At 39.7% G+C, this 22,731-nt stretch overlaps 1 protein-coding gene across 2 annotated transcripts in view; it reads right to left on the bottom strand.

Moving 5' to 3' along the window:
* DGKK (diacylglycerol kinase kappa) overlaps nucleotides 1-22,731 on the bottom strand; it is a 172,358-nt gene that overhangs the window by 98,710 nt on the left and 50,917 nt on the right. For both annotated transcript variants that reach the window (XM_072746355.1, XM_072746356.1), the window contains exons 3-4: nucleotides 16,757-16,837; nucleotides 14,738-14,842 (exon numbers count right to left, since the gene is read on the bottom strand). In XM_072746355.1, coding sequence (XP_072602456.1) covers nucleotides 14,738-14,842; nucleotides 16,757-16,837 — 186 coding nt within the window. The remainder of the gene's footprint in view (nucleotides 1-14,737; nucleotides 14,843-16,756; nucleotides 16,838-22,731) is intronic.

The raw sequence follows: 22,731 nt of genomic DNA, 5'->3' as shown, positions 1-22,731 counted from the left end.
GGGAGCAGGGGCTCAATATCAGGACCCCAGGATCATGACCTGAGTCAAAGGCAGATGCTTAACCTACTGAGCCACCCAGGTGCCCAAAGTTTAACTATTTTAGATTTCACATATAAGTGAGATCATGCAGTATTTGCCTGTGTTTGGCTTATTTAATTTAAAATAATGTACTCCAGGTTCATCCATGTTGTTGCAACTGGCAGAATTTCTTCTCTTTATTTTTTTAAAGATTTATTTATTTTAGAGAGAAAGCGAGCAAATGAGAGGGGGAGGGGCAGAGGGAGAAGAAGAGAGAGTCTTAAGATCTCTTAAGTATTAAGATCTCACGACTCTGAGATCATAACCTGAGCTGAAACCAAGAGTCCAATGCTTAACTGACTGCACCGCCACAGGTGCCCTGAATTTCCTCCTTTTTAAAAGGCTGAATAATATTCCATTGTGTATGTGTGTGTGTGTGTATGTGTGTATGTGTGTGTGTGTGTGTATTCTTTATCCATTCATCTTTTGAGGGACATTTAGGTTGTTTCCATATTTTGGCTATTATATATAATGCTGAAATAAATATGGGAATACTGATATCTCTTCGAGATCTCAATTTCATTTCCTTTGGCTATATATCCAGTAGTAGGAATGCTGGAACACAGGATAGTTCTATTTAAAAATTTTTGAGGAATATCTATACTGTTTTCCATAGTGAATGCATCAACTTACATTCTCACTAACAGTACATAAGGGTTTCCTTTCCTCCCTAACTTCACCCACACTTGTTATCTTGTCTTTTTGATAATAGCTACTCGGAGTTGAGATAATATATTATCTGTGCTTTTCTAAAAATTCCAGTGTAGTTGATATACAGTTTCAGGTATATAATATAGTGATTCAACAATTCTATACATCATCCAGTGCTCATCACGACTAAAAAAAAAAGTGCAATTAAAGTGCAATCTTTAATATCCATCATGGGGATGGGTAAAATAGAAAAAATATCTTTGTGGTTTTGATTTGCATTAGTGATGATTAGTGATGTTGAACACCTTTTCATGTACTTGTTAACCATTTTTATGTCTTTGGAAAAACGTCTATATAGATCCCTTGCCCATTTTAAAATCATGAATTGAGCAAAGGTATGAACAGAAATTTCACCAAAGAAGACATGCACATGGCTAACAAGCCCATGAGAAAATGCTCTGCATCACTTGCCATCAGGGAAATACAAATCAAATCTACTATGAGATCCCACCTCACACCAGTGAGAATGGTGAAAATTAACAAGATGTGAAACAACAAATGTTGGAGTGGATGTGGAGAAAGCAGAACCCCCTCGCACTGATGGTGGGAATGTGAAGTGGTAAGCCACTCTGGAAAACTGTGTGGAGGTTCCTCAAAGAGTTAAAAGTAGAGCTACCTTATGGCTCAGCAATTGCACTACTGGGGATTTACCCCAAAGATACAGATGTAGTGAAAAACCAAGACACCTGCACCTCAGTGTTTATAGCAGTAAAATCCACAATAGCCAAACTGTGGAAGGAGTCCCGGTGTCCATCAAAATATGAATGGATAAAGAAGCTGTGGTCTATATATACATGGAATATTACTCAGCCTTTAGAAATGACGAATACCCAACATTTGCTTCAATGTGGATAGAACTGGAGGGTACTACGCTGAGTGAAGTAAGTCAACCAGAGAGGGATACCAGTATATGGTTACTCATATGGGGAATATAAAAATATAGTGAAAGAGATGATAGGGAAAAAGAGAGAAAATGAGTGGGAAAAATCATGACAAAACATGAGAGACTCCTAACTCAGGGAAACAAACAAGGGGTAGTGAAAGAGGAGGTGGGTGGGGGTTGGTGTGACTGGGTGACAGGCACTGAGGGGGGCACTTGATGACATGAGCAGTGGGTGTTATACTATATGTTGGCAAATCGAACCCCAATAAAAATATACAAAAAATAAGTTCATTGTTTATTATTATAAACCTGGTAGATTGTTGTATGTTGATTTTGCATTCTGCAACTTTACAGAATCCATTTATTAGTTCTAACAATTTTGTTGAGGCTTCAAGTGCCCATCAATAGAAGAATGGATACGAATGAACAATGGAATATTATTCACTCATTAAAAAAATGAAATCTTGCCATTGCAACAATATGGAGGGAGCTAGAGAGTATAATGCTAAGCTAAATAATTTAGTCAGAGAAAGACAAATACCATATAATTTCATTCATATGTTGAATTTAAGAAACAAAACAAAGAAACAAAGGAAAAAAGTGAGAGAGAAATCAAGAAACAGACTCTTAACTACATAGAGAACAAAATGATAGTTACCAGGGGGGAGATGGGTGGGAAATGGGTTAAGTAGGTGAAGGGGCTTAAGGGAGGGACTTGTGATAATGAGCACTGGGTGATGTATGGAGGTGTTGAATCACTATATTGTATCAATGAAACTAATATAACACTGTATTTTAACTACATTGGAATTAAAATTAAAGCTTAAAAATTTGTTAATTCTTTCAGTTTTCCTATGTATATGATTGTATCATCTGCAGACAGACACAATTTTTGTTTTTCTCAAGATACTTTAAAATTCCCTTTGGATGTCCTCTCTCACCCAATGGTTGTTCAAAACCATACTATTTAGGGGTACCTGGCTGCCTTGGTCAAAAGAGCATGTGACTCTTGATCTTGGGGTTGTGAGTTTGAGCCCCACGTTGGGTGTAGAAAGTACATAAATGAAAAAATAAAAATATTTTTAAAAAAGATTGTGCTGTTTAGTTTCCATGTATTCATGAATTTCCCCATTTTCTTGATGTTATTTATTTCTATTTCATTCCATTATGGTCAGAAGAGATACTTACTTAGAATGATTTCTATTTTCTGAAATTTGTTAAGACTTGTTTTGTGGAATAGTATTTTATCTCTCCTGGAGGATGTTCCATGAACCCTTGGAAAAAATGTGTCTTCTGCTGCTGTTGGGTGGAAATTTCTGTATATGTTAGTTAGGCCCATTTGGCGAATAGTATTATTCAAGTCAACTATTTGTTGATTTTCTGTCTGCTTGTTCTATACATTATTATAAGTACAGTATTGTAGTTCCGTACAATTATTGTATTGATGTCAATTTCTACTTTCAGATCTCTCATTATTTGCTTTAGGTACATTTATGTATTTAGGTACATCAATTGACTACATATATTTTTATAATTGTTATATATTCCTGTTGAATTGACCCTTTTATCATTATATAATGCCCTTCTTTGTCTCTAAAAACAGTTTTCATCTTTTAAAAAAGATTTTATTTATTTATTCATGAGAGACACACAGAGAGAGGCAGAGGCAGAGGCAGAGGGAGAAGCAGGCTCCTCTCAGGGAGCCTGATGTGGGACTGGATCCCAGAACCTGGAATCACTACCTGAGGCAAAGGCTCAGCCACCCAGGTGGCCCCAGTTTTAGTCTTAAAGTATATTTTGTGTGACATAAATATAGCTATTCTTGCTTTATCTTGATTACCATCTGCATAAAATATCTATTTTCAGGGGATCCCTGGGTGGCTCAGTGGTTTAGCGCCTGCCTTTGGCCCAGGGCACGATCCTGGAGTCCTGGGATCGAGTCCTGCGTCGGGCTCCCAGCATGGAGCATGCTTCTCCCTCCTCTTGTGTCACTGCCTCTCTCTCTCTCTCTTTCTCTCATGTCTATCATAAATAAATAAATAAACCTTTAAAAAAATCTATTTTCATTCCTTCACTTTCAGCCCATGATTTCTTTAACTCTACAGTGCGTCTCTCGTAGATAGCATATTTCTGGATCTTATTTTTTTATGCATTCAGCCAGTCCACTTCTTTTTTAAAAAGTTTTTATTTAAATTCTAGTTAGTTAACATACAGTGTAATATTTGATTCAGGTGTACAATATAGTGATTCAACACTTCCATACAACACTCGGGGCTCAGGATGCCTAAGTGACTCAGTGGTTGAGCATCTGCCTCTGGCTCAGGGCATGATCCTGGGGTCCCGGGATTGAGTCCACATCAGGCTCCCCATAAGGAGCCTGCTTCTCCCTCTGCCTATGTCTCTGCCTTTCTTTCTGTGTCTCTCATGAACACTCGGGGCTAATCACAGGTGCACTCCTTGTGACGTACCCACTACCTATTTAACCCATCCCCTCACCCACCTCCCCACTGATAACCATCACTTTATTCTCAATAGTTAAGAATCTGTTTCTTAGTTTGCCTCTCTCTCTCTCTTTTACCCCAATGCTCATTTATTTTGTTTCTTAAATTCCACATAGAGGAGGAGGGGCAAGATGGCAGAAGAGTAGGGTCCCCAAATCACCTGTCCCCACCAAATTACCTTGATAACCTTCAAATCATCCTTAAAATCTACGAATTTGGCCTGAGATTTAAAGAGAGACCAGCTGGAATGCTACAGTGAGAAGAGTTCGCGCTTCTATCAAGGTAGGAAGACAGGGAAAAAGAAATAAAGAAACAAAAGGCATCCAAGGGGGAGGGACCCAGCGAGGAGCCGGGCTAAGGCCGGGGCGAGTGTCCCCAGGACAGGAGAGCCCCGTCCCGGAGAAGCAGGAGCTTCACCAATCTCCCCAAGGGGAAAGGCGCTCCAGGGAGTTAGAGCAGGACCTCAGGAGGGCGGGGATGCCCTCAGGCTCCATGGGACACTAACAGACACCTACAGCCCGGGAGAGTGCCCTGAGCTCCCTAAAGGGCTGCAGCGCGCATGGCGGGACCCGGGAGCAGCTCGGAGGGGCTCGGGCAGCGGCTCCAAGGAGAGGCGGCTACGCGGCCGGGAGCCCGAATCCAATAGCGCAGTCCCTGGAGCACAGGGCGCCTGGGACACAGACCAGGATCCGACCTCCCCCCGGGACAGGCAGAGGCATGGAGGGCCCAGGACTGCAAGGACGCTCCTGCCCCGAGCTGAGCAGATCAGCAACCCCGCCCCCAGAAGCTCCAGGCACCTGCAGACGGAGAGCTCCGTAGTTCCTATGGGAGCTGAATACAGGGCTCCAGAGCTGGCCGCCGCCACTGCTGATGTTCCTCCTGGGGCCTCATGGGGTAAACAACTCCGAACTGAGCCCTGCACCAGGCAGGGGGCAGAGCAGCTCCCCCAAGTGCTAACACCTGAAAATCAGCACAATAGGCCCCTCCCCCAGAAGACCAGCTAGATGACAAGTTCCAGGGGAAGTTAAGGGACTTAAAGTATACAGAATCAGAAGATACTCCCCCGTGTTTTTTGTTTGTTTGTCTGATTTTTTTTTTTTTTGCTTTTTGATTTCTGTTTGCTTCCCCCACCCTTTTTTCCTTTCTTTTTCTTTCTCTTTTTCTTCTTTTTTCTTTTTTTCTTCCTTTTTTCTTTTTTCTTAATCTCTTTTCTTTCCTTCTTTCTCTACGCTCTTTTTCTCCTTTTCCCAATACAACTTGTTTTTGGCCACTCTGCTCTGAGCAAAATGACCAGAAGGAAAACCTCACCTCAAAAGAAAGAATCAGAAACAGTCCTCTCTCCCACAGAGTTACAAAATCTGGATTACAATTCAATGTCAGAAAGCTAATTCTGAAGCACTATTATACAGCTACTGGTGGCTCTAGAAAAAAGAATAAAGGACTCAAGAGACTTTATGACTGCAGAATTTAGATCTAATCAGGCAGAAATTAAAATTCAATTGAATGAGATGCAATCCAAACTAGAAGTCCTAATGACAAGGGTTAACGAGGTGGAAGAACGAGTGAGTGACATAGAAGACAAGTTGATGGCAAAGAGGGAAACTGAGCAAAAAAGAGACAAACAATTAAAAGACCATGAAGACAGATTAAGGGAAATAAGCAACAGCTTGAGGAAGAAAAACCTACGTTTAATTGGGGTTCCCGAGGGCGCCGAAAGGGACAGAGGGCCAGAATATGTATTTGAACAAATCCTAGCTGAAAACTTTCTTAATCTGGGAAGGAAAACAGGCATTCAGATCCAGGAAATAGAGAGATCCTCCCCTAAAATCAATAAAAACCGTTCAACACCTCGACATTTAATAGTGAAGCTTGCAAAGTCCAAAGGCAAAGAGAAGATCCTTAAAGCAGCAAGAGACAAGAAATCTCTAACTTTTATGGAGAGAAATATTAGATTAACAGCAGACCTCTCCACAGAGATCGGGCAGGTTAGAAAAAGCTGGAAGGAGATATTCAGGGTCCTAAATGAGAAGAACATGCAACCAAGAATACTTTATCCAGCAAGGGTCTCATTCAATATGGAAGGAGAGATAAAGAGATTCCAAGACAGGCAGGAACTGAAAGAATATGTGACCTCCAAACCAGCTCTGCAAGAAATTTTAAGGGGGACTCTTAAAATTCCCCTTTAAGAAGAAGTTCAGTGGAACAATCCACAAAAACAAGGATTGAATAGATATCATGATGACACTAAACTCATATCTTTCAATAGTAACTCTGAACGTGAACGGGCTTAATGACCCCATCAAAAGGCGCAGGGTGTCAGACTGGATAAAAAAGCAGGACCCATCTATTTGCTGTCTACAAGAGACTCATTTTAGACAGAAGGACACCTACAGCCTGAAAATAAAAGTTTGGAGAACCATTTACCATTCAAATGGTCCTCAAAAGAAAGCAGGGGTAGCCATCCTTATATCAGATAAACTAAAATTTACCCGAAGACTGAAGTGAGAGAAGAAGAGGGATACTATATCATACTTAAAGGATCCATCCAACAAGAGGACTTAACAATCCTCAACATATATGCCCCGAATGTGGGAGTTGCCAAATATATAAACCAATTAATAAGCAAAGTGAAGAAATACTTAAATAATAATACACTTATACGTGGTGACTTCAATCTAGCTCTTTCTATACTCGATAAGTCTTCTAAGCACAACATCTCCAAAGAAACGAGAGCTTTAAATGATACACTGGACCAGATGGATTTCACAGATATTTACAGAACTTTACATCCAAACTCAACTGAATACACATTCTTCTCAAGTGCACATGGAACTTTCTCCAGAATAGACTACATACTGGGTCACAAATCGGGTCTGAACTGATACCAAAGATTGCGATCGTGCCCTGCATATTCTCAGACCACAATGCCTTAAAATTAGAACTAAATCACAACAAGAAGTTTGGAAGGACCTCAAACACGTGGAGGTTAAGGACAATCCTGCTAAAAGATGAAAGGGTCAACCAGGAAATTAAGGAAGAAGTAAAAAGATTCATGGAAACTAAAGAGAATGAAGATACAACCGTTCAAAATCTTTGAGATGCAACAAAAGCAGTCCTAAGGGGGAAATACATCGCAACACAAGCATCCATTCAAAAACTGGAAAGAACTCAAATACAAAAGCTCACCTTACACATAAAGGAGCTAGAGAAAAAACAGCAAATAGATCCTACACCCAGCAGAAGAAGAGAGTTAATAAAGATTCGAGCAGAACTCAATGAAATCGAGACCAGAAGAACTGTGGAACAGATCAACAAAACCAGGAGTTGGTTCTTTGAAAGAATTAATAAGATAGATAGACCATTAGCCAGCCTTATCAAAAGAAGAGAGAGAAGACTCAAATTAATAAAATCATGAATGAGAAAGGAGAGATCACTACCAACACCAAGGAAATACAAACGATTTTAAAAACATATTACGAACAGCTCTACGCCAATAAATTAGGAAATCTAGAAGAAATGGATGCATTCCTGGAAAGCCACAAACTACCAAAACTGGAACAGGAAGAAATAGAAAATCTGAACAGGCCAATAACCAAGAAAGGGAGGAAATTGAAGCAGTCATCAAAAACCTCCCAAGACACAGAAGTCCAGGGCCAGATGGCTTCCCAGGGGAATTCTATCAAACATTTAAAGAAGAAACCATACCTCTTCTCCTAAAGCTGTTTGGAAAGATAGAAAGAGATGGAGTACTTTCAAATTCGTTGTATGAGGCCAGCATCACCTTAATTCCCAAACCAGACAAAGACCCCATCAAAAAGGAAAATTACAGACCAATATCCCTGATGAACATGGATGCAAAAATTCTCAACAAGATACTAGCCAATAGGATCCAACAATACATTAAGAAAATTATTCACCATGACCAAGAAGGATTTATCCCCGGGACACAAGGCTGGTTCAACACTCGTAAAACAATCAGTGTTATTCATCATATCAGCAAGAGAAAAACCAAGAATCATATGATCCTCTCATTAGATGCAGAGAATGCATTTGACAAAATATAGCATCCATACCTGATCAAAACTCTACAGAGTGTTGGGATAGAGGGAACATTCCTCGACATCTTAAAAGCCATCTACGAAAAGCCAACAGCAAATATCATTCTCAATGGGGAAGCATTGGGAGCCTTTCCCTAAGATCAGGAACAAGACAGGGATGTCCACTCTCACCACTGCTATTCAACATAGTACTGGAAGTCCAAGCCTCAGCAATCAGACAACAAAAAGACATTAAAGGCATTCAAATTGGCAAAGAAGAAGCCAAACTCTCCCAATTCACCGATGACATGATACTCTACATTGAAAACCCAAAAGCCTCCACCCCAAGATTGCTAGAACTCATACAGCAATTTGGTAGCGTGGCAGGATACAAAATCAATGCCCAGAAGTCAGTGTCATTTCTATACACGAACAATGAGACTGAAGAAAGAAAAATGAAGGAGTCAATCCCATTTACATAGCACCCAAAAGCATAAGATACCTAGGAATAAACCTAACCAAAGAGGTAAAGGATCTATACCCTAAAAATTATAGAATACTTCTGAAAGAAATTGAGGAAGACACAAAGAGATGGAAAAATATTCCATGCTCATGGATTGGCAGAATTAATATTGTGAAAATGTCAATTTTACCCAGAGCAACTTACACGTTTAATGCAATCGCTATCAAAATACCATGGACTTTCTTCAGAGAGTTAGAACAAATTATTTTCAGATTTGTGTGGAATCAGAAAAGACCCCGAATAGCCAGGGGAATATTAAAAAAGAAAACCATATCTGGGGGCATCACAATGCCAGATTTCAGGTTGTACTACAAAGCTGTGGTCATCAAGACAGTGTGGTACTGGCACAAAAACAGACACATAGATCAATGGAACAGAATAGAGAACCCAGAAGTGGACCCTGAACTTTATGGTCAACTAATATTCGATAAAGGAGGAAAGACTATCCATTGGAAGAAAGACAGTCTCTTCAATAAATGGTGCTGGGAAAATTGGACATCCACATGCAGAAGAATGAAACTGGACCACTCTCTTTCACCATACACAAAGATAAACTCAAAATGGATGAAAGATCTAAATGTGAGACAAGATTCCATCAAAATCCTAGAGGAGAACACAGGCAACACCCTTTTTGAACTCAGCCACAGTAACTTCTTGCAAGATACATCCACAAAGGCAAAAGAAACAAAAGCAAAAATGAACTATTGGGACTTCATCAAGCTAAGAAGTTTTTGCACAGCAAAGGATACAGTCAACAAAGCTAAAAGACAACCTACAGAATGGGAGAATATATTTGCAAATGACCTATCAGATAAAGGGCTAGTTTCCAAGATCTATAAAGAACTTCTTAAACTCAACAGCAAAGAAGCAAACAATCCAATCATGAAATGGGCAAAAGACATGAAGATAAATCTCACAGAGGAAGACATAGACATGGCCAACATGCACATGAGAAAATGCTCCGCATCACTTGCCATCAGGGAAATACAAATCAAAACCACAATGAGATACCACCTCATACCAGTGAGAATGGGGAAAATTAACAAGGCAGGAAACCACAAATGTTGGAGAGGATGTGGAGAAAAGGGAACCCTCTTACACTGTTGGTGGGAATGTGAACTGGTGCAGCCACTCTGGAAAACTCTGTGGAGGTTCCTCAAAGAGTTAAAAATAGACCTGCCCTACGACCCAGCAATTGCACTGTTGGGGATTTACCCCAAAGATTCAGATGCAATGAAATGTCAGGACACCTGCACCCCGATGTTTCTAGCAGCAATGTCCACAATAGCCAAATTGTGGAAGGAGCCTTGGTGTCAATCGAAAGATGAATGGATAAAGAAGATGTGGTTTATGTATACAATGGAATATTCCTCAGCCATTAGAAATGACAAATACCCACCATTTGCTTCAACGTGGATGGAACTGGAGGGTATTATGCTGAGTGAAGTAAGTCAATCAGAGAAGGAGAAACATTGTATGTTCTCATCCATTTGGGGAATATAAATAATAGTGAAAGGGAATGTAAGGGAAGGGAGAAGAAATGTGTGGGAAATATCAGAAAGGGAGACAGAACATAAAGACTCCTAACTCTGGGAATCGAACTACGGGTGGTGGAAGGGGAGGAGGGCGGGGGGGGGGCTGAATGCGTGACGGGCACTGAGGGGAGCACTTGATGGGATGAGCACTGGGTGTTATTCTGTATGTTGGTAAATTGAACACCAATAAAAAATAAATTTATTATTAAAAAAATTCCACATAAGAGTGAAATCACATATTTGTCTTTCTCTAACTGACTTATGGGAAATCCTCCCACACTGTTGGTGGAAATGCAAATTTGTGCAGCCACTCCAAAAAAAAGTATGGAGGATGTCAAAAAGTTAAAAATAGACCTTCACTATGATTCAGCAGTTGCACTACTAGGTATTTACCCATAGAATACAAAAATACTAATTCAAAGGGGTACATGCACCCCAATGTTTATAGCAGCATTACCTACCATAGCCAAGATATGGAAACAGACCAAGTGTCTATTGACTGATGAATGGATAATGAAGAAGTGTTATATATATATAATGGGATGTTAGCCATAAAAAAGAATGAAATCTTGCCATTTGCAATGACATGGATGGAGCTAGAATATTATACTCCATGTCTTTTGATTGATGAAGTTAATCCATTTATATTTAAAATAATTATTGGTAAGTGAAGATTCACTATTACCATTTCGATATTTGTTTTCTATGTTTTTCAGTTGTTTTGACCCTGTCTTCTCTTATTGTCTTTACTGTTAATGGTTATTTTTTGTATTGATTTGGTTTAGGTTTCTTCTCTTTATCTTTTGTATACCTATTATAGTTGTTTTGTTGGGGGTAGCTCTAGGCTTGTATAAAGTATCTTGTGTTATAACCTTCTATTTTAAGTTTTAACAATTTAACTTCAATAGCATACAAAAACATTACACTGTTACTCCCCTCAACATATATACATTGTGTTCTTGTATGCAGAGTCTGCTTATTTTTATATTGTATATCCATTGACAAAGTTTTACCTATTAACTTTTATTTTAGGATTATAAGTAATTTATCCACTACATAAATTAATGCATAAATAATCAATGTTATATTAATACTTATACACCTATATATTTACATTTGCTTGTGAGATTTATGCTTTCTTATGCTTTCATATTGTTCAGTGTGTTCTTATTTCAATTTGGAGCACTCCTCTAAACATTGATTGTAAGGCAGGTCTAGTGGTGACAAATTCCCTCAGTTTTTATTTGTTTGGGTAAGAGTTTATTTTCTTTTTCTTAAAGATTTATTTATTTATTTGAGAGAGAGAAAAAGAGAGAGAGAGCATGGGGGAGAGTCAGAGGGAGATAGAGACAGAATCCCAAGCAGACTCCATGCAGAGCACAGAGCCTGGCATGGGGTTCAGTCCCAGGACCCCGAGATCACAACCTGAGCTGAAACCAAGAGTTGGATGCTTAACTGACTGCGCCACTCAGGCACCCCTCTCTTTCATTTTAAAGGACAATTCTGCCCCTCTCTCTCCTTGAACTCCCATAATGCATATATTTGTTTGCTTTTATCTATGCTTTTCCATTCTTTTTTCTTCTCTGATTGATTTCAAATGACCTATTTATAGATTTTTTTTCTTCTGCTTGATCAAGTTCACTGTTAAAGCTCCCTGCTGCATTTTTCATTTCATTTATACTATTCTTCAGCACCAGAATTTGTTTGGCTCTTTTTTAATGATTTCTTTTTGTTGAGCTTCTAATTTTGTTCCTGTGTTGTTTTCCTTGTTTTATTGAATGGTCCATCTATGCTCTCTTGTAGCTCACTTAACTTCCTTTAAACAATTATTTTGAATTATCTTTCAGGAAATTCATAGATATATATTTCTTTGATGCCAATTACTGGAAAACTATTGTTAATTCTTTGATGGTGTTCTTTTTTTCTTGATATTTCATGTTTTTGGTCCCCTTATGTTGATGTCTGCACATTTGATGGAGCAGTCAGGACTCATTTTGGGGGGTAAAGACGTTTACTTACAGGTGGGTCTGAGGGTGCCAATTTGGGTTGGACATGGCAGTTCTGCCTCTAAGGTGTGGAGCAGTAGTTCCTGCTTCAGGGAGGGCAGAGCAGCAAAGTCTTTGTGGAGCTCCATCAGCTGAGGCCAATGTTGGCAAAGACTGCAGGGGACCTCATGGGCCAAAGCTGTGGGCTTCCATACTGGTGTTAAGAACTATTAGGCTCCGGGATCCCTGGGTGGTGCAGCAGTTTAGCGCCTGCCTTTGGCCCAGGGCGCGATCCTGGAGACCCGGGATCGAATCCCACGTCGGGCTCCCGGTGCATGGGGCCTGCTTCTCCCTCTGCCTGTGTCTCTGCCTCTCTCTCTCTCTCTCTGTGACTATCATAAATAAATAAAAATTAAAAAAAAAAAGAACTATTGGGCTCCTTGGTGGTGAGGGCTGCTTGGTCCTCCTGTTTTCCTTTTCCTCCACAAGGGAAGTAATTGCCAAGAGGATTCCTCTTATTGCTAGGTCCAGTGTGTGGGCACAAATGTGGTTGTAGTAGTACCAGGATCAGGGGCACAAACACATTCACAGTGGCAATGGTGTTGATGTCTTGGGTGTGAGCATCTGTAGAGTGGCCATGGCACTGGGGTTAGAATTCAGGGTCATCCAGAAAAATTTTGGTATCTGGACTGGAGCACAGGTACATTTATCACAGTGCCCTAGTGTGTGAGGCATGAGTGTGTGCTAAGGAGCCATGGAGCTGGGGTCCAGGGTGTGTACATGGTTATAAGAATGGAAGTCATGATTCTGGTTGGATTATTGGAAGCATTTAAAGCAAACTATTTAAGCAACTGCTTCTGAGAATGTTATATAGAGAATTAATTTTTCATACTAACATCAGCAAGATGATAGACTAGGAGGTCCCAATGCTCATCCCCTTTCCACAAAAACATCAAAAACAACAAATAGACAGCTACATTCCAACTAGAATAGCTATGAGAGAGCTCCAGAATATAATAAAGAAGCTGCAGAAACTCTATGAAGCACAGAAACAGAATGGCCGTGTAGAAAAGCATAGTAAGCAGTTTACTTGCACTGCCTCATTCTCCAGTCTGGCAGAGCTTGGGGCCAGAAAGAATCCCCTCAGCCTGACCTCCCTCCATAAGGGAAAAGAGAAGGAAGATTCCAACAGTTCTCATCAGTTCTCTGAACACATGCAGATGCTCTACAGACTTCAGTGATGCTAAATCAAATCAACCACAGCTGCCTGGAGCCCATGCTGCTGTGGACCTTACAAAGAGCTACTATAGCCCATGCTGCTGTGGACCTTACAAAGAGCCCCCACAAAGAGCTACTATAGCAACCTCCCTGAAAAAGGTGCTACCACTGAGCCCCAGTGGGAAAGTGCCACTGCATGCACCCCACCAAAGCTGTCATCACTGCCTCCCACTCCCCCCAACAAGAATCATGACCTCCAGTCCTATAACCATGTATACATCCTGGCACCAAGGTGCCTCTGAATGGACTATTTTGCAAGAAGTTTAGTTCCCCATTTTAGGAAATATTCAAATAAAGGCTACATGACTTTAAAAAGTATCCCTTTGATAAACTCTCATTCTTTTCCAATCCATCTTTAAACTGAACTTTGATATGTTGTAGTTCTTCACCACTCTTTATCCTAGCATTGATAATTCTCCACAATCAGGCTCAGGCAACCTCTCCAAATACTTCTTAAACTAACTTTCCCAAACTCTTCTGGTCAAATGGAGTTTCCCTTTTACTCTATTACAAAAAGTTTCTGTTTTTCAATTACTCAGCTTTTGCTTATACCAATCCCCCTGTTTAGGACTTCCCCCTTCCCCTAATCCCTTGTTGCTAGTAAAATCCTATTCATCTTTCAAGGTAAATCTCAAATCTATCCTCTATTAACTCTTCCCAGAGAACTCCAGCCCATACTTTTCTCTCCTGAACTCTTATACCACTTTGCTGTCTGTTTCATTCATGTGGCAATCAATTATGCACTGTCTTGTAACTCTCTGAGTCCAAATCCTGCCTTTGCCACTGAGTAGTTATTTCATCTTTTGCTGTTTCTTTCTCCTTTGTGAGCCTCAGTTTCATTAGCTGTTACTATAGTCACTCAGCAGATCCAGGGCAAAACTGCTGATTGCAGCTTTGCTAACACAAGAACATCTAAGTTAGCCGATCACATGCATTTTGAGTGCCTCATCCACTGGGCATACAGTGACATCTACATATCAACTGGATGTGTACAAATGTATCTAAGCCACATACTTACCAACGTCAAGTCTAAGTGAATTACCCCTATTTATAAATAGTTCTAAACAGGTTTTCTAATGATAGCCATCTATAATTCCTGACCAGATGGTCTCTACTTCCATCTTATTATTTCATTGTTTGAAAGGTGCTTAACTAATGCAATCAATTGTTTACTTCTAGGAGTTGTGTGAATTCTCTACTATTTACCTTACGAATTTCTCCCTGTTGGACAGTCTTTATGACATTAATCCATTCTTCCATATCTTTCCGGTTGGGTGCAGCCAGGGTAACTTTTCGTTGCGGTGTGATCACCTGAACAAAAAGTCACATTATTAGCTGGTTCACATTCCACAACTTTGCCCCCAAAGAGAGCCTCTCCAAGGACTAGACAGGTCTACCAAGCCACTTCTTAAATCTAAGACAGAAATTCTCAGATAAATACCCAAAATAATAATAATGATAATAGTAATAAATAACACTTTGATGGGACTTACTATGTGCCAGGCAGTACTCTATTACACTTTATGTATATTATTTATTTCAATCTTCATTACAAACCCATAAGATGGGTATTATTGTTTTTCTCATTTCACAGTCAGGAAACCCAAGGCAAAGGGGGTTTAATGACCCAGGGCCACCTAGCAGGCAGAAAGCTGGGCCAGAATTAAAATCTAGATTCTTTGGCTCCAGAATACATGTTCATAAGTACTAAGCCATGCACCATCTATCACTTTAGTGAGGTTGCCTGAAAATCCTACTCACTTACTGCTGCTTTGTCTACTTAAAAATTGTAAAAGGGTTTATGCTTCAACAGGGTCTGCCTCTTTCTGTTTGAGGGTAGAGTGAAAATAGTGAAGAATCTAAACCAGTTTCTTTCTTGCTTATGGTCAAAGACAACCTGAAGAGAATTTTACCATTGTGTCTCTTAATCCTGGCTGGTGTATGAACCCTGACAGGAATAATGAGAAAGCCATGATGAGGGTCTAGCAGAGGCAGACCATGGTCAGAACTTGGTCTTTTCCCAGAAGGCAGGAGGGATGGCTATAGCATCAGCGATTGCTTCAGTGGCCCTATTTGCCTTTACTACCAGCCCCCTAAATCTTGGAACTAGAGATCACTACACCAACAAGCAATTTCTCCATTTGCATGTAGCATAGTAGATTCTGTGATAGATGGGAATAGAATCTAGTAGGAATTATGATAAGAACCATTCCTTTGGTCCAAACCCATTCATTGTGGAGCTGTGTTTTAATTAGGCTAAGAAGCATCCTAGTATTTGAGATTTCATTGTAGAATAAAGACAAAAAAAATTAGTCTATATGCTCATCACCCAAAGGTTGATATTTGTGGGAATGGATGAACAGAACTCTCAACTTTACCCTAGGTCAGTGCGATGTAATGAGAGAGAAATTATAGTAGGGTCTCCCTCTAATATCCTACTGATTTCCTTTCAAAAGAAAATGGAATATGGACCAGTCACAGAAGCAGGGTGTTGGGCTAGCTAGCCCTTTAGTCTGCTAGGTATTACCCTCCTGAAGAGAAACACTAGTCTCAATAACCCACCATTGAAGCTGGGAGAAGACAGTTCTAGGAGGAGGTAGGTAGGACAATTCCTGAGCCAATGGACTTGCTATTTTTTGTGAACTTTCTGGTCTGGATCCACTTGAATAAGAAATTACTTATGATATTTCAGCAATGCCAAGCCCTTGAATGTACCACTAGAAAATACTCTGCTTTCGTTGAGGTGCTTTCATCAGTAATCTCAGCATAAGGTACCTTTCACTTTGGATATAGGCTCTTATATACCTCCTCAAACGAGAGAGTATCATGTAGCTTTGATTATCCTGATATGTTCTACAATATATTAGCAGTCTCTTGAAAACCTTCCAATGATACTCTTCTGAATCACCTTCACCAGGAAGATTGATTTTTTGTAATGATCACTCTCCCCGCCACCCGAAAATAACCTCAGCTTTATATCAGGGTCATAATAGAGAATAGGGAACATCACTTTTTTCCCTCTATCAATGGGCTGGTGGAAAATGTTTACGTGAACAATCTTCAGCCCTCATTTGCAATGCTACTTTAAATGGATTTCCATACATTTTGGGATCAAAGGAGACATGGGAAACCTGACCTCCAAAGAGGCAACACATGGGTATGGCAATCCCTCTACCCAGCTAGCTCACACCCTTAACCCATTCAGTCATTTCCAATATTACTTACACAAAAACTATGGCGAAGATTTCTACAGCTGCTTTCTGCCAAGGCGACTTGAGACAGATCAATTGTTTCAAAGCGTGCAAACTGGAAAAAGATAAGATGGAGAAGCACGAGAACCATCTGATTAATAATGTCAAGAGACACTAAAAGGTTAAACACACACACACACACACACACTCACACACAGGTATTTTTGGCAGTCATGAGCCAATCATTTGTTTGACTTGAGTGCTAGAATTTATTTAGCCTCATCATTTTTGTTGATATATTATGTGACAAACAAAAACCAAATCAAACTAAAGCAAAACACAACTCTTCTTAAAACTCTTATGTGAATTTACAGGAAGTCTTAGGTGGTTCAGAAATAATCAAACCTAAGGGTTTATCTGGAGAAGATAATGGAATATGGTCCAGCTAAGGACCTACTTGAACAGATAAGAGTTATTAGCTCCTCTTTTATCAGCTGGCAGCCTTTAACTTTGTTGCCAGTACTGTCCAGTTTGAGGCCTGTATCTCTTTATATGTTGCCTATAATAAGGAACATCCAGCCAGCAATAAGAAAGGCATTCATACAAAACACCATGTTCAGGGGAGGGGAAAGATGGCTGAAGAGTAGGGTACCCAAGTCCACTGTCCCCACCAAATTACCTAGATAACTTTCAAATCATTGTGAAAACCTATGAATTCAGCCTGAGATTTAAAGAGAGAACAGCTGGAATGCTACAGTGAGAAGAGTTCACGCTTCTATCAAGTACAACTTGTTTTTGGCCACTCTGCACTGAGCAAAATGACTAGAAGGAAAAACTCACCTCAAAAGAAAGAATCAGAAACAGGCCTCTCTCCCACAGAGTTACAAAATTTGGATTATAATTCAATGTCAGAAAGCCAATTCAGAAGCACAATTATAAAGCTACTGGTGGCTCTAGAAAAAAGAATAAAGGACTCAAGAGACTTCATGACTGCAGAAATGAGATCTAATCAGGCAGAAGCTAAAAATCAATTTATTGAGATGTAATCCAAACTAAAGGTCCTAATGACGAGGGTTAACGAAGTAGAGGAATGAGTGAGAGACATAGAAGACAAGTTGATGACAAACAGGGAAACTGAGGAAAAAAGAGAAAAACAATTAAAAGATCATGAGGATAGGTTAAGGGAAATAAATTACAGCCTGAGGAAGAAAAATCAATGTTTAATTGGGGTTCCTGAGGGCGCCGAAAGGGACAGAGATCCAGAATATGTATTTGAACAAATCATAGCTGAAAACTTTCCTAATCTGGGAAGGGAAACAGGCATTCAGATCCAGGAAATAGAGAGATCCCCCCTAAAATCAATAAAAACTGCTCAACACCTTGACGTTTAATACTGAAGCTTGCAAATTCCAAAGATAAGAGATCCTTAAAGCAGCAAGAGACAAGAAATCTCTAACGTTTATGGGGAGAAATATTAGAATAACAGCAGACCTCTCCACAGAGACCTGGCAGGCCAGAAAGGGCGAGCAGGATATATTCAGGGTCCTAAATGAGAAGAACATGCAGCGAAGAATACTTTATCCAGCAATGCTCTCATTCAGAATAGAAGGAGAGATAAAGAACTTCCAAGACAGGCAGGAACTAAAAGAATATGTGACCACCAAACCAGCTCTGCAAGAAATATTAAGGGGGACTCTGTAAAAGAAAGAGGAAGTCCAAGGGAATAATCCACAAAAACAGGGACTGAATAGGTATCATGATGACACTAAATTCATATCTTTCAATAGTAACTCTGAACATGAATGGGCTTAATGACCCCATCAAAAGGCGCAAGGTTTCAGACTGGATAAAAAGCAAGACACATCTACTTGCAGTCTACAAGAGACTCATTTTAGACATAAAGACACCTACAGCCTGAAAATAAAAGGTTGGAGAACCATGTACCATTCAAATGGTACAAAAAGAAAGCAGGGGTAGCCATCCTTATATCAGATAAATTAAAGTTTATCCCAAAGACTAGTAAGAGATGAAGAGGGACACTATATCATACTTAAAGTATCTATCCAACAAGAGGAACTAACAATCATGAATATTTATGCCCTGAATGTGGGAGCTGCCAAATATATCAATCAATTAATAACCAAAATAAAAAAATAACCAAAGTAAAGACATACTTAGATAATAATACAATCATACTTGGTGACTTGAATGTAGCACTTTCTATAATCGACAGGTTTTCAAAGCACAACATCTCCAAAGAAACGAGAACTTTAAATGATACACTGGACCCAATGGATTTCACAGATATTTACAGAACTTTACATCCAAATGCAACGGAATACACAATCTTCTCAAGTGCACATGGAACTTTCTCCAGAATAGACCACATACTGGGTCGCATATCAGGTCTTAACCGATACCAAAAGATTAGGATCGTCCCCTGCATATTTTCAGACCATAATGTTTTGAAACTAGAATAAATCACAAGAAGACGTGTGGAAGGATTTCAAACACATGGAGGTTAAGGACCATCCTGCGAAGAGATGAAAGGGTCAACCAGCAAATTAGAGAAGAATTAAAAAGATTCATGGAAACTAATGAGAATGAAGATACAACCATTCAAAATCTTTGAGACACAGCAAAAGCAGATCTGAGGGGGAAATACCTCCCAATAGAAGCATCCATCCAAAAACTGGAAAGAACTCAAATACGAAAGCTAACCTTGCACCTAAAAGAGCTGTGGAAAAAATAGCAAGTAGATCCTACGCACAGCAGAAGAAGAGAGTTAATAAAGATTCGAACAGAACTCAATGAAACAGAGACCAGAAGAACTGTGGAAGAGATCAACAAAACCAAGAGTTGGTTCTTTGAAAGAATAATAAGATAGATAAAACATTAGCCAGCCTTATAAAAAAGAAGAGAGAAAAGACTCAAATTAATAAAATCATGAATGAGAAAGGAGAGAGAACCACCAACACCAAGTAATTCAAACGATTTTAAAAACATATTATGAACAGCTATAGGCCAATAAATTAGGCAATCTAGAGAAATGGATGCATTTCTGTAAAACCACAAACTACCAAAACTGGAACAGGAAGAAATAGAAAAACTGAACAGGCCAAAAACCAAGGAGGAATTTGAAGCAGTCATCAAAAGCCTCCCAAAACACAAAAGTCCAGGGCCAGATGGCTTCCCAGGGGAATTCTAGCAAACGTTTAAAGAAGAAAGCATACCTATTCTACTAAAGCTGTTTGGAAAGATAGAAAGAGATGGAATACTTCCAAACTCATTCTAAGAGCCCAGCATCACCTTAATTCCAAAACCAGACAAAGACCCCACCAAAAAGGAGAATTATAGACCAATATCCCTAATGAACGTGGATGCAAAAATTCTCAAAAGATACTAGCCAATAGGATCCAACAATACATTAAGAAGATTATCCACCATGACCAAGTGGGATTTTCCCTGGGATGCAAGGCTGGTTCAACACTCGTAAAGCAATCAATGTGATTGATCATATCCGCAAGAGAAAACCAAGAATGATATGATCCTCTCAATAGATAAAGAGAAAGCATTTGACCAAGTAGAGCATTCATTCCTGATCAAAACTCTTCAGAGTGTAAGCATAGAGGGAACATTCCTCAGCATCCTAAAAGCCATCTACGAAAAGCTCACAGCCAATATCATTCTCAATGGGGAAACACTGGGAGCCTTTACCCTAACATCAGGAAAAGACAGGGATGTCCACTCTCACCACTGCTATTCAACATAGTACTAGAAGTCCTAGCCTCAGAAATCAGGCAACAAATAGAAACAAAAGGCACTCAGATTGTCAAAGAAGAAGTCAAACTCTCCCTCTCTGCAGATGACATGATACTCTACATAGAAAACCGAAAAGAAAAAAAAGAAAGAAAGAAAACCCAAAAGACTCAACCCCAAGATTGCTAGAACTCATACAGCAATTCGGCAGTGTGGCAGGATACAAAATCAATGCCCAGAAGTCAGTGGCATTTCTACACACTAACAATGAGACTGAAGAAAGAGAAATTAAGGAGTGAATCACATTTACAATTTACCCAAAAGCATAAGATACCTAGGAATAAACCTAACCAAAGAGGAAAAGGATGTATACCCTAAAAACTACAGAACACTTCTGAAAGAAATTGAAGAAGACACAAAGAGATGGAAAAATATTCCATGATCATGGATTGGAAGAATTAATATTGTGATAATGTCAATGCTACCCAGGGCAATTTACACATTTAATGCAATTCCTATCAAAATACCAAGGACTTTCTTCATAGAGTTGGAACAAATCATCTTAAGACTTGTGTGGAATCAGAAAAGACCCCGAATAGCCAGGGGAATTTTAAAAAAGAAAACCATATCTGGGGGCATCACAATGCCGATTTCAGGTTGTACTACAAAGCTGTGATCATTAAGACAGTGTGGTACTGGGACAAAAACAGACACATAGATCAATGGAACAGAATCCAGAAGTGGACCATCAACTTTAGGGTCAACTAATATTCGACAAAGCAGGAAAGACTATCCACTGGAAAAAAGACAGTCTCTTCAATAAATGGTGCTGGGAAAATTGGACAGCCATGTGCAGAAGAATGAAACTAGGCCATTCTCTTTCACCATACACAAAGAAAAACTCAAAATGGATGAAAGATCTAATTGTGAGACAAAATTCCATGAAAATCCTAGAGGAGACCACAGGCAACACCCTTTTTGAACTCGGCCACAGTAACTTCTTACAAGATACATCCATGAAGTCAAAAGAAACAAAAGCAAAAATGAATTATTGGTACTTCATCACGATAAGAAGCTTTTGCACAGCAAAGGATACAGTCAACAAAACTAAAAGACAACCTACAGAATGGGAGAAGATACTTGCAAATGACGTATCAGATAATGGGCTAGTTTCCAAGATCTATAAAGAACTTATTCAACTCAACAGCAAAGAAACAAACAATCCAATCATGAAATGGGCAAAAGACATGAACAGAAATCTAACAGAGGAAGACATAGACATGGCCAACAAGCACATGAGAAAATGCTCCGCATCACTTGCCATCAGGGAAATACAAATCAAAACCCCAATGAGATACCACCTCACACCAGTGAGAATGGGGAAAATTAACAAGGCAGGAAACCACAAATGTTGGAGAGGATGGGGAGAAAAGGGAACCCTCTTGCACTGTTGGTGGGAATGTGAACTGGTGCAGCCACTCTGGAAAACTGTGTGGAGGTTCCTCAAAGAGTTAAAAATAGACCTGCCCTACGACCCAGCAATTGCACTGTTGGGGATTTACCCCAAAGATACTGATGCAATGAAACGCCAGGACACCTGCACCCCGGTGTTTATAGCAGCAATGTCCACAGCAGCCAAACTGTGGAAGGAGCCTCGGTGTCCATCAAAAGATGAATGGATAAAGAAGATGTGGTTTATGTATTATACAATGGAATATTACTCAGCCATTAGAAACGAAAAATACCCACCTTTTGCTTCAACGTGGATGGAACTGGAGGGTATTATGCTGAGTGAAACAAGTCAATCAGAGAAGGACAAACATTATATGGGCTCATTCATTTGGGGAATATAAATAATAGTGAAAAGTAATAGAGGGGAGGGAGAAGAAATGGGTAGGAAATATCAGAAAGGGAGACAGAACATGGAAGACTCCTAACTCTGGGAAACGAACTAGGGGTGGTGGAAGGGGAGGAGGGCGGGAGGTGGGGGTGACTGGGTGGTGGGCACTGAGGGGGGCACTTGATGGGATGAGCACTGGGTGTTATTCTGCATGTTGGCAAATTGAACACCAATAAAAAATAAATTTATTATTTAAAAAAATCCTAGAGAAGAACACATGCAACACCCTTTTTTGAACTTGGCCACAGTAACTTCTTCTAAGATACATGTATGTAGGCAAGGGAAACAAAAGCAAAAATGAACTATTGAGACTTCATCAAGATAATAAGCTTTTGCACAGCAAAAGAAAC

This window comes from Vulpes vulpes, unplaced genomic scaffold, assembly GCF_048418805.1.
Source record: "Vulpes vulpes isolate BD-2025 unplaced genomic scaffold, VulVul3 u000000667, whole genome shotgun sequence".
Classification (NCBI taxonomy): domain Eukaryota; kingdom Metazoa; phylum Chordata; class Mammalia; order Carnivora; family Canidae; genus Vulpes; species Vulpes vulpes.
Note: the sequence above shows the minus strand (reverse complement) of the source record. Positions and strands in the feature narration are given on the sequence as shown.